At 37.2% G+C, this 16,863-nt stretch overlaps 1 protein-coding gene and 1 pseudogene across 1 annotated transcript; one reads left to right on the top strand and one right to left on the bottom strand.

Moving 5' to 3' along the window:
* Positions 1-5,946: 5,946 nt before the first annotated feature.
* LOC132267145 (uncharacterized) lies at positions 5,947-16,603 on the top strand. Its single transcript, XM_059768216.1, has 4 exons — positions 5,947-6,606; positions 9,475-9,807; positions 9,885-10,000; positions 14,880-16,603. The coding sequence occupies exon 4, from the start codon at positions 14,883-14,885 to the stop codon at positions 15,867-15,869; it is 987 nt and encodes a 328-aa protein (XP_059624199.1). The 5' UTR covers positions 5,947-6,606; positions 9,475-9,807; positions 9,885-10,000; positions 14,880-14,882; the 3' UTR covers positions 15,870-16,603.
* On the bottom strand, positions 10,956-11,054 carry LOC132267752 (small nucleolar RNA R71; annotated as a pseudogene).
* Positions 16,604-16,863: the final 260 nt, after the last annotated feature.

Below are 16,863 nucleotides of genomic sequence, written 5' to 3'. Positions count from 1 at the left end.
TTGCGAGTGGTAAAATTAAACACGATCAATTTTTGGCGCCATTGCTGGGGAGATTAGTTTTAATTTAGTTTTTAATTAGTTTATTTTGGTTTACTAGTCTTCGGACTTTTTGATATATCACCTTAATTCTTTTTCTTTTCAGGTACAAATTAATAGTGAGGACAAAAACGCGTCAGGGATAAAAAGCTTCGGTTTATTAAACCTTTTGTGAGTTCTTATTATTTTTTGTTACTTGGAATATTTTATTTTTGCTACTGTTAGGATTAGTGGAACCGGTGCATATGAACTCGCCATAATTGGACAACACCTTTAGTGCATGATCCTGAAATCGAGGGAACTCTTAAACAGTTAAGAAAGCTTAAAAGACATTTGAATTCTATAGGAAGTTCCCCTGATAATATGGTTGATCAACGTGATGCAACGGGTAATAATAATAATGGTAATGGTAACAGAGAATGGGTTCCACCTATTCCTCTACCCCAACCACAATTAAGGGATCACTTTATTCCTACCACATACACTTCCCCTTCGTGCTTTATTTTTCCGGATATTGATGCAACCCATTTTGAGATCAAGCCTGCTATGATCCAAATGCTTCCTACCTTCCATGGGTTTGCAACAGAGGATCCTTATAATCACTTGGATGTATTTTTGGAATTGTGTTCGACTACCAAGTTGAATACTCTTACCAACGATTCATTCAGAATGCGTCTTTTCCAATTCTCTTTTGGACAAAGCAAGAACATGGTTGCAGTCTCTTCCAACAAATTCCATATCTACATGGGACATGTTGCAACAGGAGTTCTTGAAGAAATACTACACTACACAAATGGGTAGAGAAATCATGGCATTCTCCCAAATCCTAGGAGAACAGCTCCATGATGCATGGGAGTGATATAATGATCTTCTAATAAAGTGTCCACACCATGATATTGCTCAATGGCACTTAATACAGATTTTCTATGATAGTCTTACAGATTCTTATAGAAATATGGTTGATGCTTCCAATAATGGAGCTTTTCTGCGTAAGAGTCCAGCTGACGCTTGGGAACTGTTTGAGGCCTTAAGTGAAAACTCAGTACAACATGCTTCTTCCTCTAGGTCTAGGTCTTCACCTGGAATGTATAAGGTTGAATAACTTTGAGGTAAATAAATCTAGTGAGTTAGCCGCTCAAATAGAAGCCTGGAACCGTAGGTTCGATCAAATTTTATCATCTGGCTTCACTCCTATTGCTAATCCACAAACTGCCTTACCCAAGGAAGTTTGCTTAATCTGTGTTAATCCCAATCATTTTGCTGACACTTGCCCTATGCTGGGACAATCATCTGAGATCCCACAGGAGTAGGTGAATGCTGCATTCTCTAGACCAGCTTATAATCCCTATTCTTCTACATATAATCTTGGCTAGAGAGATAATCCCAATCTACCATGGCGTAATCAAAATCAAGGAACCACTGTTCCTCAATCATAGGGGCAGTATCAAAATTCATCCAATTCTATGCCATAAAATAATTCTTTCAACCAATCTGGTATTTACCGTCCACCTCAGTTTAGTAATTAACCTACTCAAGCTCCTAATCTTTTACCTTCTCCTAGAAATTCTGCTTTTGAGGATCAAGTACTCAATACTCTTGTTGATCTTAAAGCCAATATCCAACTTCTTAATTCTCATTCTCAAGCCATAGCAAAACTAGAGGCACAAGTTGGGCAAATAACAAGTACTCTATCTCGAAGAGTGGATGAAAAGCTGCTTAGTCAGTCAATAGCCAACCTAAAAGGGCAGACTTACATGATTGATGAAACTAGGTATTCCTTATGAGCAAGTTCAGGCTATCACTACATTGAGGAGTAGTAAAGTGGTTGATAACCAAGTTGAGAAAGTACAGGAGGAAAAAGAAAGGCTTAGGATTCTCATTGTTCCTATCATTCATAATCCACATCTCAAGGATGTTTCCTCAAGTTCTATTCTGTAATCAACAAAAGGAGTTGAAGATGGAGTCACTTCTTCATCTGCTCCTAACCCTGAGACAGCTTATGAGCCAAAAGCCCCTTTACTTACTCTATTGAATTTTCGAGGATGGTGTTTAAATAGATGCAGTTGCCTCTGGATTAGCGTTACCGAATCATTAGCGCTGGTTGCATAGGAGTTTGTGTTTTATTCTATGGCACTTAGAGGAATTCGGACCATTACCCTTGTTAAATTGGGAGGATTATGTTATGGTTTGATACAACCTATGCGTTGTGTGAGTATTGTGTTTCTTAAATATAAGAACCATGTATACTACTTGGTATAATGGAGTTAAGTGGAGCCCTTATAGTACGGTTGCTCTACTTGGGAATAGGAGGATGTTTTCACTCACAGTTTCCAAACATAATGGAAGAAAGTAAGGGCGAATTTCGAGGACGGAATTCCTTTTGTTAGGGGGGAAGAATGTAATACCCCTAATTTTAAAAGGATAGTCTCGGTATTTATTTATTTGTTTTAATTGAATTATTTGTATTATTTATTTTAATTTATTTAAATGGATTATTTGACTATTTGTTTATGTGTTATTTGCATTATTTGTTTAGATTAATATGTATGTGATATTTGTATTTGTTTAATTTTTATTTGTTAGATTAAATGAATTTGTGGTTTATATATATATATATATATTTTATAGTTAAAAAAGATAGATTTGGGTAGTAGTAATAGGCCAACCAATTGGGTCCCATAGACTACTTGGATAGGAGATTGGATGGGTATGGATAATTACCCATAGATAGTTGTATATATATAGAGATATATGAATATACAGATAAAGGGAAAAGTAATTTATAAATTACTTTTATGGTAATTTGGGTATTAATATTTAATCTGATATATATGTTTTATATTTAAATAATAAAAATATACATAGATTTGATACGTGTTATGTTTTGGGTTACTTTATTATTTTATGGTAACTTAGGTATTATTGGATAATCCATTAATAAATAATGGGATGTATTTAGAGATATATAAAAATTATATACATTACATACTTTACTTACCTTTTTAATATTTTAATATGTATTTTTTTTTAAAGTTGATTTGGATGGGAAAAAGGATTAGGGTTTTGTTTTAAACCTATAATTATATAGCTATAGGTTGTAAAAGGGGGCTAGAAATATCACGTAATATTTTCTAGAGAGAGAGAGAGGATAAGGCCAAAGTATTAGGCAGGACCAAGGAGGAAGGTGGAGGGTTGTAACAAGAGCAGAGGAGTCCTTAACGGCAATCACGATCGCTGGGAAAACTGGGAAGAAGGAGTTAAGGTTTCAATTCGAAACCTAGAGGCAAGTTCTATCTCTAACTCTTTCCCTTAGACTTGTATTCTGTGCATGCCTAGATAGTCTCCAGGATTAAAATGGACATTAAAAATAATCTGTAAATCATGCTTGAAGCAAATTGATTTAGTAAATCTTAGTTTTCTATGGTTGATCTTATGCATAAATTGTTAAATTCATAATTCGATTTAATTGTTTTGTGATTTGATTTCATGTTTTATATAAGGTTCTGTTATATCTATATATGGATGGAACGTAGAAACATGCCTAGGATTCCTGAAACAAATAAGGATTTAGTCACAGTTGAACTTCTGGGTTATTCACGTAATAGTGTCGGACCACTGTTATAGTGCTCGAGCATTTGATTGGGAAGCTTGAGCATTGGGATGGGAAAGCTCGAGCATTTGGTTGTGAAGCTCGAGCATTTGGATGGAAAGCTCAAGCATTTGGTTGTAAAGCTCGAGCATTAGGATGAAAAGCTCGAGCATTTGGTTGTGAAGCTCGAGTAATTGGGATAAAGAGCTTGAGCCTGCAGTAGGATGCTTGAGCCTTGGACAGAAGCTCGAGCCTTAGCTGGTAAAGTCTCGAAAACAACGTTGTATGATTTGTAGATTGGATTTGTGGAGTCCTAAACATCAAATAAGGACTAGGGAGGATTTAAATAAACTTTAAACAAAGGATGGAGAATGCTTAAGTGATGGTATAGAAAAAATATATCAATCTGTTTAAGATTCTGTATGTGTAGGATATGTGATATAGGAAACTTAAGTAAATTATAAGTTATCCTATCTTGTGTTAGCATGATATGATATTATTATGTTTAACTTTGGATTATTTGATAAACTACTAAAATTGTATTATCAATTATTGGACTGGTTTGTAGAATTATTTGATCTATTACTTTGAATGTTGCATCATCTATGGATTTTGTCGATTTTATGCACCAGTATGGGATGGTGGCATATTAGGGATAGATTAGATCAAAATGCTAATTCCTACCTATTCATACATAACGGAATGGATTAACTAAAAAGGTTAAATCCTACATATATTCATGTCAGGTCAACTAAACTAGTTGAATGACATACTGGATGTTTGTTTATTTTATGTTCTGTATTAGGATGGCTTAACTATAATGTTAAATCCTAATTTTATGTAGTGTCTAGGCAATGAACCGTTGAACGGCACTATTATGGTTTTTGGATGGATTTTAAATATATATTATTATGGTACCACGATATGAGCTTGAGTCTTAGAGTCGATGGTTAGGAAGCGATATGCAGTGGGATGCATAACTGGCTATGATGGTTTGACGTGTACCCTGCTAGGTTTAGGTACTCATGCCCACTTCAGCTGCATTTTGCTTGTTGCCTACTAGTCAGGTTGAGACGGCCTGTAGTACAGTAAGAATCCTTTGGTGTGGATATATGTATAGTTATGGACTATATAGTTATTTTTGAGTTATCTAGGGTGTATTTGCGTATCGGGTCTCTGTTTGGACAGTAGTTGGAATAGAACTTGTTTGTGGGTCTGACCCACTATCATTTTTCAGGTATTCATCAGGAGTAGGGATTATTCGTGCTGAGTAGGGATCGTCCACTTCACTTTTCTAGAGTTTCTACATAGGAGTTTTGTTTATGTTTTAGCTTTCAGTTTGTTTTTCTAGGGGTCCGCATAGTATAGATTCCCGAGTTGTATTTTTGGAGGATCAGTTGTATCAAAAGAATTTATCAATTAATGAAAATTTATTCTGAGGTTTAATATTGGATTATCCTTTTAGTTTCTTTTCAGCATTTTTATTAATTCTTATTTATTCTTTTGTACTCTGTGTTCGTTTATTGCTGATTTGTTTTTGATATCCTCGGATGTTCGGGCGTGGGCCTGGCCAACTCGCATTCGGGAATCTGGGGGTATCACACGGAACCGGTCCCAAATCCTAAGAGCCAAATTCCCGTTATCCTTGGTCGTCCCTTTTTGGCTACCGCTAATGCCAACATCAATTGTAGGACGGGGATAATGAAGATCTCATTTGGCCACATGAAAGTGAAGTTGAACATTTTTAATCCACCCCCAACTCTATGGACAAACATGAAGATATATATGTTATTGAAAAATGTTTTACAAATGAATTCGAAAAGAATGAGTCCTTGCTTGGTGTTAAAACATCAAATGGTTTACCTTCAAAAGAAATTTCAAAAGGTGTTGGTTTCAAATCTAGTGTTGAACGGGCATGGAAGCCCAAAAGTTTTGTTGACCAAAGGCCGTCAATTTCACTTGAACCAAATCCAGTAAGTTCCTTAAGGAATAGTTTGTTGGGTGGGGTTCAAAGTTTCATTCACCCCGCTAAGAAGGGGATGTCTACCAAGATCTTTGATCTGGGCTAAAAGAGCCCAACGTCTTGCTAGAGACGTTAAAGACTAGTGTTTCGTAGGGTTTGTCAACCCTATTCCTCCCTCATTTCTTGTTTTGATATTTTTTGCGTTGTCTAGATATGAGTTGAAATTGAAAAATCCAGTTTTCAGGAAGTTTCTTGCATTTTTTGCATTTCCAGTGTGCCTTCGATCAATCAAAACCCAGTTCGATGGATCGAAGTTCCACTTCGATCGATCAAACCCTGTGAATTTATGGCTTTTCGTCCTCCATTTCGATCGATCGAAGCTCATCTCAATCGATCGAAATCCATTTGGATCGATAGAAATAAGTGGTCGATCGATCGAAGACCCCTTTGATCGATCGAAATTATGTCTTTTGAACTTCCGGAACTGGCTTTAGCCATTGGCCTTCCTACCCCAACCCTAATTTTTTATTATTTTTCTCTCTCCTCCCTTCTTTTTTCTTTTCTTTTCTTTCTCTTCTTCTTTTCTTTTCTTTTATTTCTCTCTCTACCTCCCTCTCAACTTTCGGTGTTTTTTTTCTCTCTCTCTCCTCACAAAATCTCTTCTCTTTCTCTCAATCTCTCAAGACTTCTTAAGCTTCCAACTCCGGTGAACCCACTCCATCCACCATCTCTACCTTCTTTCCCTTCCTCATTCCGGCAAAACAAGACGCCGTCAAGCTCCATTAATTCCGGCGAAGAGTTTTGGCCCAAGGGCCAAGCCGTCATCTCTCTTCACTCTACCTGTCTCGGGTTCCCTCGTTTTAGTCGTCTCCGGCTGATTCCGGCCAATGAGACTCCGATCTCCATCTCCGGCGAGTCCTACACTTTCTGGCGAGCTTCCGGTCACGGTGAGGCCGGAAATCCTCCATTTCACTCCGAACCTCTTCATTTCAATCCTCTCTTCCTTCTCTTGGTTCGGGTATGTAGGAATTTATTTTTGTTTTATTTTTCATTTTTATTTTTTTATTTTTGATTTTAGTGTTATTTTATTTTATTGCATTTTCTTTTCCATCTTAGTTTTATTTCTTATTTAAATTTATAGTTGTATATAATTGTTACAGAAAATAGAAAATGGTGTATAAAAAAATAAAAAAATGAAAAATGAAAATAAAAAAATAAATAATGAAAAATTTACAAAAACAATGGACCATTGGACTAACCATGAACTATGATTATGTTAAATGGAGGATCGAAAAACTTTGTTGAAAAAAATTGGAGAATGGAGTTTAATTGTTGTAATTAGAAGGAAAACGGGCAATTATTGAATTGTGGATTGATGTTGTGGGCGGTGTCCCTTTTGATGTGTTGGATATATATATTTCATGTGATTTGAACTCCATGTGCTACTTGATATTTGATTGAATGTATGTGTTTGTACCTTTGAAAATTTTGGGACTATCAATTTTTAAGGGGAAACCATGCCGAATTTTTGCAAAATTAATTTGAACTTTGATTTTAAATTCCAAAAGGCATGTGGTTTATTTTTGAAACTTGAATTGGAATTGGAAAAGAATTTGGAATTAAATTGAAAAGAAAGAAAATTTTCAAGTCTTTGACAAAATTGTCTTGAACCTCCAAGTTAATTTTAAATGCGAAGTTCTCGACTTTGGAAATATCATGATTTTGAAAATTTGTTTGTTGATTTAAAATGCAAAGCTTGAATTTCTAAAAGAACTTGTCTTCTTGAAATTTGAAATGAAATGGAAATATTCTTGAACTTGAAAAATTCTTGATATCTTGAACTTGAAAATTTCTTGATATTTTGAACTTGAAATGGCATTGCAAATTTGAATTGTTGTGAGCATGATCCCAACTTGTTTCATTTGCTTGTTTTAAATATGAAATGCATGGATGTGTTTTGAGTTGTCTTAGTTGCATGCAAGCATGACTTGACTTGAAACCCGTGCTTTTGAACTTGAAAAAGCAATGTCTTGTCTAAATTGCATAAATGTATTTCAAATAGACCTCTTTGAAAGGTTTTGATCTCCAATTGACTTTAGCTCATGGTTAGGTGCTTTGTTTTGGCAAAGTGATCCTTAAATATTTAAAATGCTTTGTGATCACACTTGTTGGCTACAAATTGTTAAAATTGGAATTTTTGAATTTTGTTTTGAAATGAGAAGTCGAGTTGCTTAATTCTTTCTTTTGTTGTTCATTCATTACATGATTCTTGTTATGAAGCTTTTATACAATGCATTTGAATGTTTGGACTCAAAGTTTTCAAAAATTCCAATTTTACCCCAAAAGTTTTAAGAAATTCCAAAGTTGACCCAAATGCCCTTACTTGAGTTGAAACTTGTTTCATTTGATTCCTTTCCATCCAATTGCATGTGCCAAGTGCCTTTGAACTTGTTTGCGCCAAATTCTTGATTCTTGCCATGCTAGGGCAGAAGTTTGATGTCTTTTGACCTTCCTTATCATGATTTTGAACTTATCTTGAAAAATGAGATGAATTCCATTCCAACCCAACTTTTTGAAGTCAAATGATTCCATTGTTGCTTTATGACTTTGAAACTTGTCAAATGTGTTCCTATTTGAATAATTGTGTGCATTTTGGAAAAATTGCAACTTGTTACTTGTATATACACCATTTTGGACACATTTATGTCACATTGATGGTTTTGATAGTTTTCGTGCATCCTTTGAACATATCTTCTTGGAATTGAATTTTGAATAAGTTTGGGGGTAGGCAATAGATGTTTAATGTTCAAAAGGCATGATTGGGATGTAATTACTGTTCTTTAGCCTTAGTAACTATTTGTGAGCATAACTTGAACTTTTGAACTGTCATTTGAACTAAGTTGGGAATGCGCTATCTTGTTTTGGAAAATTGATTTGTCCAATGTCATTTGCTTGATATTATCCACTTGTGATCCATTTCTTGAAAGCCAAGTAAGGGCTTGAGACCGAGGTTCTTTCCAGTCCTGATTTTGATTCCAAAATGGTAAGCTTATTGTATTCTCAATTTTTGACCATTCTTTGCTTCATTTAAGCTTTAAAGGGGGTCGCGAGCCAAAAACGATCATTTTTCTGCTTATCTATTGCTTATAGGGGGTCACGAGCCATAAGTGATCATAGGATGTTAATTTTGTTGCAATGGAGTACGGGAGATTTCTTTGTCTGGAGTTTGTTGGTATTTGTGCATCATTCAGATTTATGCCATCTAGTTGCATATTGTGTCCAAGATTCATTCACGAGCTGTGTATCATAACATGCCTTGGATTGAAGTGTTTTGCAACCGTGTATTCCACTTAGTCTTTATTACATGATATGTATGCTTCTTGAGTCTTAGGTTGACATTTTCCATGATTATACTCTCCATGTTATCCTGCTTGCTCCATTTGCTCTTAACTGTTGAATTTGTAGACATTCTTGCTTAGAAATTGATACGATGTCATCCTAGGGTCTACTTGCAATGAAGTTTACAGAATCTTCTTGAGTTTTAGGTTTGTGAATGCACATTGCATCATTTATGCACATCACAACCTATGCTTGTCCTTTTGATCCTATTTTTACTTAAAATGTTCCAAAAGTGACTTTTCTACCCTCTATACCATTATTACACTGTCTTGCATACCTGAGATTGTTATTATGCTTTGATCTATTCTTGTCTAGTTGAAGCATGTTGAATGTTAATTTTAAAGCCATCTTAATCATTTCTTGCGCCAGTATGACCCTATTTATCTACTCTCTATTTCTACTTGCTTTAGGCATGCTTCGTGTTTTCTTATCAGTTGCTTACCCTATTCTCTACCTGTGCATTGATTTATTCTTGTTGCTATTGCAGATACAGCGTAGACAAAAGACACTTGCTAGAAAAAGAGTACACAGAGCTCCACAGCATCCTCCATCTCCAGAGGCAGAGTCTTCTTTGTTTTCATCTTTTGCTACTACAGCATCTACAGTAGTCCATACAGAGCCATCACTTATGGAGGCCTAGGGTCCTATTATCTGAGCAGTACCTTTTTTCTCTTACTCTTGTAGGAAACTGGAGCCCGAGTATAGATTTGACCGTAATCTATTTTTTGAGTTGGAGCAGACCAAGTGGTCTTATGATGAGCTCACTCGCAGGGGCATTGATGCCATTATGACACCAGCAGGCACTATAGCCAATCCCCAGGTGGTTACATGATCGTGTTTTTACTTTATTTTCATCTTCATTTTGGTTACTTATTGTGTTGATTCTTGTTTAACTAGGTGCATTGAGCTAAAAGGCGAGCAAAGGAGCTAAGCAAAGCAAGGAAAATGCTAAAATCTAAAAAATTTTGCAAAGCTAAAACTGGAAAATGAATTGAAGTGCTAAAGGACCCTTTGTGAGCTCTTTTTTAACTCAACCTCTAGTTAAATCGTCAGCCCGCGTGGAGGCTTGTATTTCAATTCTTAGATAAATCGTGAGCCCGTGTGGAGGCAATGTTTTTTGTTCTTTACATATTGTTGATAGCATGGGAGTATGGGATCATTGTATGTGGAGGAAGTTTGTTGTTGATTGATTTGTTGCGAAGGTGAAGTTTGTTTGTTCATTGTTTGTTGCTTATTGTGTCTTGCTTGTGCATGCATGGTAGTAGGTCATTAAATCCTACTCTTGTCCCTCTTAATTTGAATTTAGAATCCATTGTTCGTACACCTAGGGGAAGGGGTAATTTTAATCATTCTACTTCTACAATGGAAGTACATAATGAAGACCATGTGGAGGACCTTGGTCACATAGACCAACAAGGTATCCTTCATCCAAATGTGCATCATGAAAACATGCAAGTTCCATTAGACATGCCAAGGCCATTCATTCACCAACTACAACAATAAGGCCAAGTACCATTGGGAATGCCTAGGCCAATGTTTTCTCCACAACCTCCCATAGTCCAAGGCAATCAAGGTGCCCATGTTGCACCACCAGTTGCTAATCCACCTCTTACTTTAAGAGATCACTATGTGCCTAATGAATGTAATGCACCCATATGCATTCAGTTGCCACCATTTAGAGCACACCACTATGAAATCAAACCACAAACCATTCAAATGCTTCCTAATTATCATGGACTTCCAAGTGAAGAACCTTACAAGCATTTGGATGAATTTCTTGAAGTATGTTCCACCGTGAGATACACGGACATGCCAGAAGAGGTCTTAAGGCTTAAACTTTTTCCATTCACCCTCAAAGACAAGGCAAAATATTGGTTCAACAATCTTAGGCCTTTTTCAATCTTGGGCAAAAATACAACAAGAGTTCTTGAAGAAGTACTCTCCAGTTTCTAAGACCAATGCCATGAGAACTTCAATTAGGGAATTTTCACATGAGGATGGGGAAACATTTCATGAGGCATGGGAACGATTTAATGAATTGCTTAGGAAGTGTCCACATCATGACATGCCCAAATGGCAATTAGTTCAATATTTCTTTGAAAGTCTATCGGACAATTATAAAGGCATGGTTGATGCTTCTATGGGCGGCTCTTACATTGATAGGCATGAGGATGATGTGTGGCATCTTTATGAGAGCATGAGTGAAAATTCTTTGCATCGAACTTTTTCTTCGAAGAATGGTAAAATTCTAGTGGAAGGAAGAGTGTTGGCTTACATCAAGTCGACCACTCTAATGAAATTGCCGCCGAGATGAAATCATTATCTCAAAGGTTTGATCAATTCTTGATTAACCAAAACTCGGCGAATCAAGTATCTTCTTTCCCTAACCATTCTCATCATGCATCTAATAAGATATGTATGACTTGTTTAAGTGTTTTACATTCTACTTCCAATTGTCCCCATGGACATGTGCAAAGCGAGCATCATGAACAAGTCAATGCAGCTTTTGTTAATCAAGGGAACAATCCTTATGGCAATCACTATAATTCTAGTTGGAGGAATCACCCAAATTTCTCTTGGAGAAGCCAAGGGGAGGGCTCAAACCCTTCCAAGGTGGCTTTCAAGGAAAGTACATCCCACCTCATATGCAAGGCCAAGGATCCCAAGGATATAAACAATACCAATCATAAGGAAACCAATTCTCGAATTCTCATTTTCCCAATCAATCATATTCTCAAGGAAATGTTAGGAGTCCCACTTTTGAAAAGAAAGTTTTTACCGCTTTAGGCACTCTAGAGGCGAACACACAATTACTTCATTCTCACTCTCAATCCATTACAAAGCTAGAAACCCAAGTAGGGCAAATAGCTAGCACTTTAATTACGAGAGAGAAAGGAAAAATGCCTTTGAATGCCCCACCAAAGCAACAATGTGTTGTGGAGAATCATTCCTCATCGGAAGGTCACACAATAGAGCATGTCAATGTGATAACTACCTTGAGAAGTGGGAAGATAGTGGACAACCAAGTGGGTATGTCCAAGGAAGAGAGTGAACCAGTGCAACCAAAAGTTGACACCCGTCCCGTTTCTTATCTTATTCCTCTTTATTTGCATATGCATGATCTTTCAAATGAGAATGTGTTTAAAAGTGATTTTGAAAAGAAAGATTTGCAACATGATTTCAAAACTTCTTGTGTTGAAGAGACTTCAAAGAAAAATTCCGAAAAGGTTTTTGAACCAAAAGCTCTATTTTCGAATGCCTTAAAATGATCCATTTCAAATGACAAGCAAAAAGCCAAAACAAATGAAATTATGGACATGTTTAGGCAAGTGAAAGTCAATCTTCTGCTTTTGGATGCTATCAAGTAAATTCCGGCTTATGCCAAGTTCTTAAAAGACTTATGCACCCAAAAGAGGAAGAACAAAAGCCAAACACCTAGAAAAGTGGTCTTAACTGAGCAAGTAAGCTCAATTTTGCAACATAACACTCTTCCGAAGTTTAAGGACCCCGGTTCACCTACCACTTCATGCATCATTGGTGATCATATCATTAATCGAGCTCTTCTAGACTTAGGAGCAAGTGTTAACCTTCTTCCATACTCGGTGTATGACAAATTAGGCTTATGAGACTTGAAATCGACGTCGGTGGTTTTGCAACTTGCCGACTGATCAATCAAAAAGCCTAGGGGTATCATTGAGGGTGTATTGATCAAAATTGATAAATTCTTCTTTCCCGTTCCAAATTCTAAGAGCCAGATTCCCGTTATCTTTGGCCATCCCTTTTTGGCAACCGCAAATGCCAACATTAATTATAGGACGGGGATAATGAAGATTTCATTTGGCCACATGAAGGTAAAGTTGAATATCTTTAATCCAACCCCTAATTCATTTGACAAGCATGAAGAAGTGAATGTTGTAGAGAAATGTCATAACTATGAATGTGAAGGAATAGAGTCTTTGCTTGAAACCAAAATTTCAAAAAGTTCATCTTCAACCTTGAAACCAAAGAAAGTTGTTTCAAAGTCTTGTTTTGAAAGGGCATGGAAGCCCAAAGAAAGTTGTTTCAAAGTCTTATTTGTTGGGTAGAGTTCAAAGTACTTATCACCCCGTTAAGGAGTGGATGCACTACAAAATGTTTGATCCGGGCTAAAAGAGCCCAACGTCTTACTAGAGACGTTAAAGACTAGTGCATTTCGTAGGGTGTCACAACCCTATTCCTCCCTCATTTCTATCTTAAATTTTATTTCTTGTGAAGTCTAGATATTTGTTTTGAGTTCATATGCATTGCTAGGACTTGTGATTAGGATTGCATGCACTTTAATGTTGAAAATGAGCATTTTGTTTCAGTTCGATCGATCTCCAAGGAGGTTCGATCGATCGAACTCCATACCTGCATCCAATTACCTCTCTGTCCAATCGATCTTTGAAAACTTACATATTTCAACTCTCTGTCAGATTGATCAGAAGTACTTCGATCGATCGAGACTCATCTTGGATCGATCTGCAACGTCCAACACTTAGAAAATTTTTGAACTCAGAAAACTTGCATATTTTACCTCTCTGTCAGATCGATCGAACCTATTTGCTTGTTTTTGCTAGATCGATCTCAACTCTTTTTGACTTTGACTTTTGTTTATTTTCTTTTTATTTTATTTTTGAAAAACTTAAAAAAATATATAATAATATTTTTTTTTTCAATTTTCCATTTTTAATTTTCTGTTTATTTTTATTTTTATTTTTGTCATTATTTAATTTCCAAACAAAATCCAAAAACATTTTGGATTTTTAATTTTTAATTTCTAAATTTTAAATTTTTAAATTTTAATTTTCCAAAATTCAAAAATAGTTTTAATTTTTAAATTTTATTTTATTTATTTATTTTTTTCAGAAAAATAAAAAAAAAATTTCAAAAATAATTCTGTCATTTAAGAAGAGAGATCGATATCAGTTAGATCGATCTGAGTTTTCAGTTCGATCAATCAAACTGATTCGGGAATGTTTTTTAAAATTGAATCTAGGGTCATTCGATCGATTTCAAAGATCGATCTCAAACCTTAGGAGCCCTTCACCGCTGTAACCTAACTCTTTTCCATCTCTGGCGAGTGCTCCGGCAAGCATCCCAAGCGTCGAATCTCTCTCCCTCATCTCGGACCTCAGATTTCATCTCTTTCCTTTCGCATCTCATCTTCTCTCTCAGTTTTAGGTGAGATCAGAGATCTCTTCCTTTGATTCAAGCTTATTATCGTGCATCCAGGCTTTGATGTTAGATCTAGGATGTTGCCATGCTTGATTATAGCCATTGATGAGATTTGAAGCTTTGTATATATGTGTATATATATGTATATATATCGATTTTATATTTTTGTTTTTAATTTTTAATTTTGGGGGTCACGGGCCTAATTAAGTGACCAAAATTGTTGATTTGTTGTGTTGAGGGCCCCACAAAACTTGTTTGGGTGCCCCTGTGCCATCCACGTCACAGATCTGTGACGGTTTGCATCAGTTGCAGAGTTCGATTGATCGAACGTTTTCTCAGATCGATCTGATGAGATCGATATCACTCAATCCAACTTAATTCCAGATTGATTGAACTTACATCGATCTCACATTTTTGTGATCGATCGAACTTCACAGATTTGCATCACACACTTTATCATCATCTTTTGTGTTCCATGTTATCTCCTACATGCCCAATGCCTGTGTTTTCCACATTGGATGCATTTCGTACTTATACTATCTAGCATGCTTCACATTATGTCACTTATTCCTTATCATAGATTCATGTTCCTTATCTGTTTTGCCTATCTTATTTAACATACATGATTCTATAAACTGTGCTTTAATTCTTTATACCGGCACTGACTTCCTTTTTGAGTATTCTTTTATTTTGCAGGCCATGACTCGATACAAGACTATTGCCAAGCGGCAACATGGCCAACAGAGGAGAGTCAGGCAGAGGACAGAGGATCCAAGAGAGCCCTCTCACATTCAGGAGGAGCCAGTAGAGCTTACTCCACCTCAGTCTCCATCTTCTGACAGCAGATTGCACTCCTCTGCTTGTGCATCATCTTCTCCTCAGGCTGATCCTGAGTACATACCATCTCTATCACCACCACCAGCTCAGCCAGCCCAGCACTTAGACCGGCCATTGCCGAGATACTCACGCCTTTCAGTGGCGTATGAGTCAATTTTTGATATAGACTTCTTCTCCCGGTATAGTCTGACCTGGCATGCATGCGATGACATTGACCGCAGGGGCATTTTAGCCATTCTAGCCACTATTACATACCCGGTTTACCCGAGGCTTGTTTGGATGTTCTTCCAGAACCTTCGACCGACCCTGAGTAATCTGGCGGAGCTGCGCACTACCGTGGATGGCCATCCTATCAGTATCATTGTGGACACTTTATCCAGATCTTGCCGATGTCCACATCTCTGCCCTCCAGATCTCCAGGATACCTATCCTACTCTATGGAGGCCATCATATGCATTTATGGCCGAGGCACTTACAGGCCTTTATAGTGAGGGCGACACATTTGCTACTTACACTTATCTCCCTAATGACCTATGGTTCTTTGATTCGGTGTTGTACCGAAATGTATTTATGGTCGGCCACAAGATACAGAGGCGTGGCGATTTTCTGACAGCTCTTTATGCATTCTACACAGGGTGCTGGCTTTCCATTCCAGCACTGATATGGAGCGTCATGATGAAGCTCTATACAGACCATATCAGCAAGGCCAAGCCCAAACGGGCTAAGTTTCTTCCATTTGGCCATCTCATTACACAGATTTTGCGAGACCAGTGCTATCCCTTCCAGCCACGGGAGCGTCCTGAGACTGGGTCCTGTTCATTCACGAAGCAAGATTGGAATAAGACCTAAACTGCTCTTATCAAGAGTCTACAGGAGGATGCTACAGAGGCAGCTGAGGAGCTTGAGGAGGCGGAGATAGCAACAACAACAACAGAGGCAGACGCACCAGTAGCAGTGGACGATCCAGTAGTCGATCCAACTGCCATATATCTAGATATTGATTTAGAGTGAGAGCTGACAGTAGAGGATCTTCCACATTACTCTCCGGCAGGGTCGCCCATTCATGATGAGGAGCAGGCTCAGGATCATCATTCTCCCGATCCAGTAGTACCTGAGGCTCCAGCACAAACACCCAGCTTTGGAGAGCATCTTCAGGCTTTAGAGGATGGCATGGTTTCCATCCGGGCTGACATTGCTTCACTCCGTACAGATGTCATAGCCGCATTGCGAGACCTATCCAGAGACATCCACAGAGCACGCCCTACCTGTCTTTCCTCCTCCACTTGATCTTTCCATTCTTCTTATTCCTTTTATATATAGGTGATATCTACATACTTTTGATACTGTTATAGTATTTTTGCAGCCAGTCTGTTGGCCTTGATACTGGATGTACATTTATGTTATTCATTTTCTTTATGCCTAATTCTGTTTTGTTTTGGATGTCATGTTGTATATTGATATATCTGTTTGACTCCATCTATCAGGTGCATCCCAGTGACTCCAGTGAGTGAGTGCTGCCTAAATTTATTAAGACCACCCTTATACCTCTTTCTCTATTTTCAGTTACTATCCCATTTACACTTGCATGTCCACTGTGCATTATTATTATTATCTCTTTTGTTATCTGATGAGTTTTATCCAAGTGCCATATTTTTAGGACCACAGTTAATCCCAAGTTTGGGGGGGCTAGGCCACCTACTTTGGATAGTTTTGTCCTGACCATTCTTTACCTTAGTTGCACTGGTATACTCTTTCCCTTTGTTCTCTTGCACATTGAGGACACTGTGCCATTTAAGTTTGGGGGTAATGGTGCTTTGCAGTGTTTACTTTAAATTCAAACTTT

The sequence above is a fragment of the Cornus florida genome, unplaced genomic scaffold (assembly GCF_030987335.1).
Source record: "Cornus florida cultivar Cherokee Brave unplaced genomic scaffold, ASM3098733v1 CherokeeBrave_3.0.0_Hap2_Chr07, whole genome shotgun sequence".
Taxonomy (NCBI): domain Eukaryota; kingdom Viridiplantae; phylum Streptophyta; class Magnoliopsida; order Cornales; family Cornaceae; genus Cornus; species Cornus florida.
This window is presented reverse-complemented; position numbering and strand designations above follow the sequence as displayed.

Excerpts from the sequence above, each read along its gene's own strand:
- LOC132267145 (XM_059768216.1), top strand. The coding sequence starts at position 14,883 with ATGACTCGATACAAGACTATTGCCAAGCGGCAACATGGCCAACAGAGG.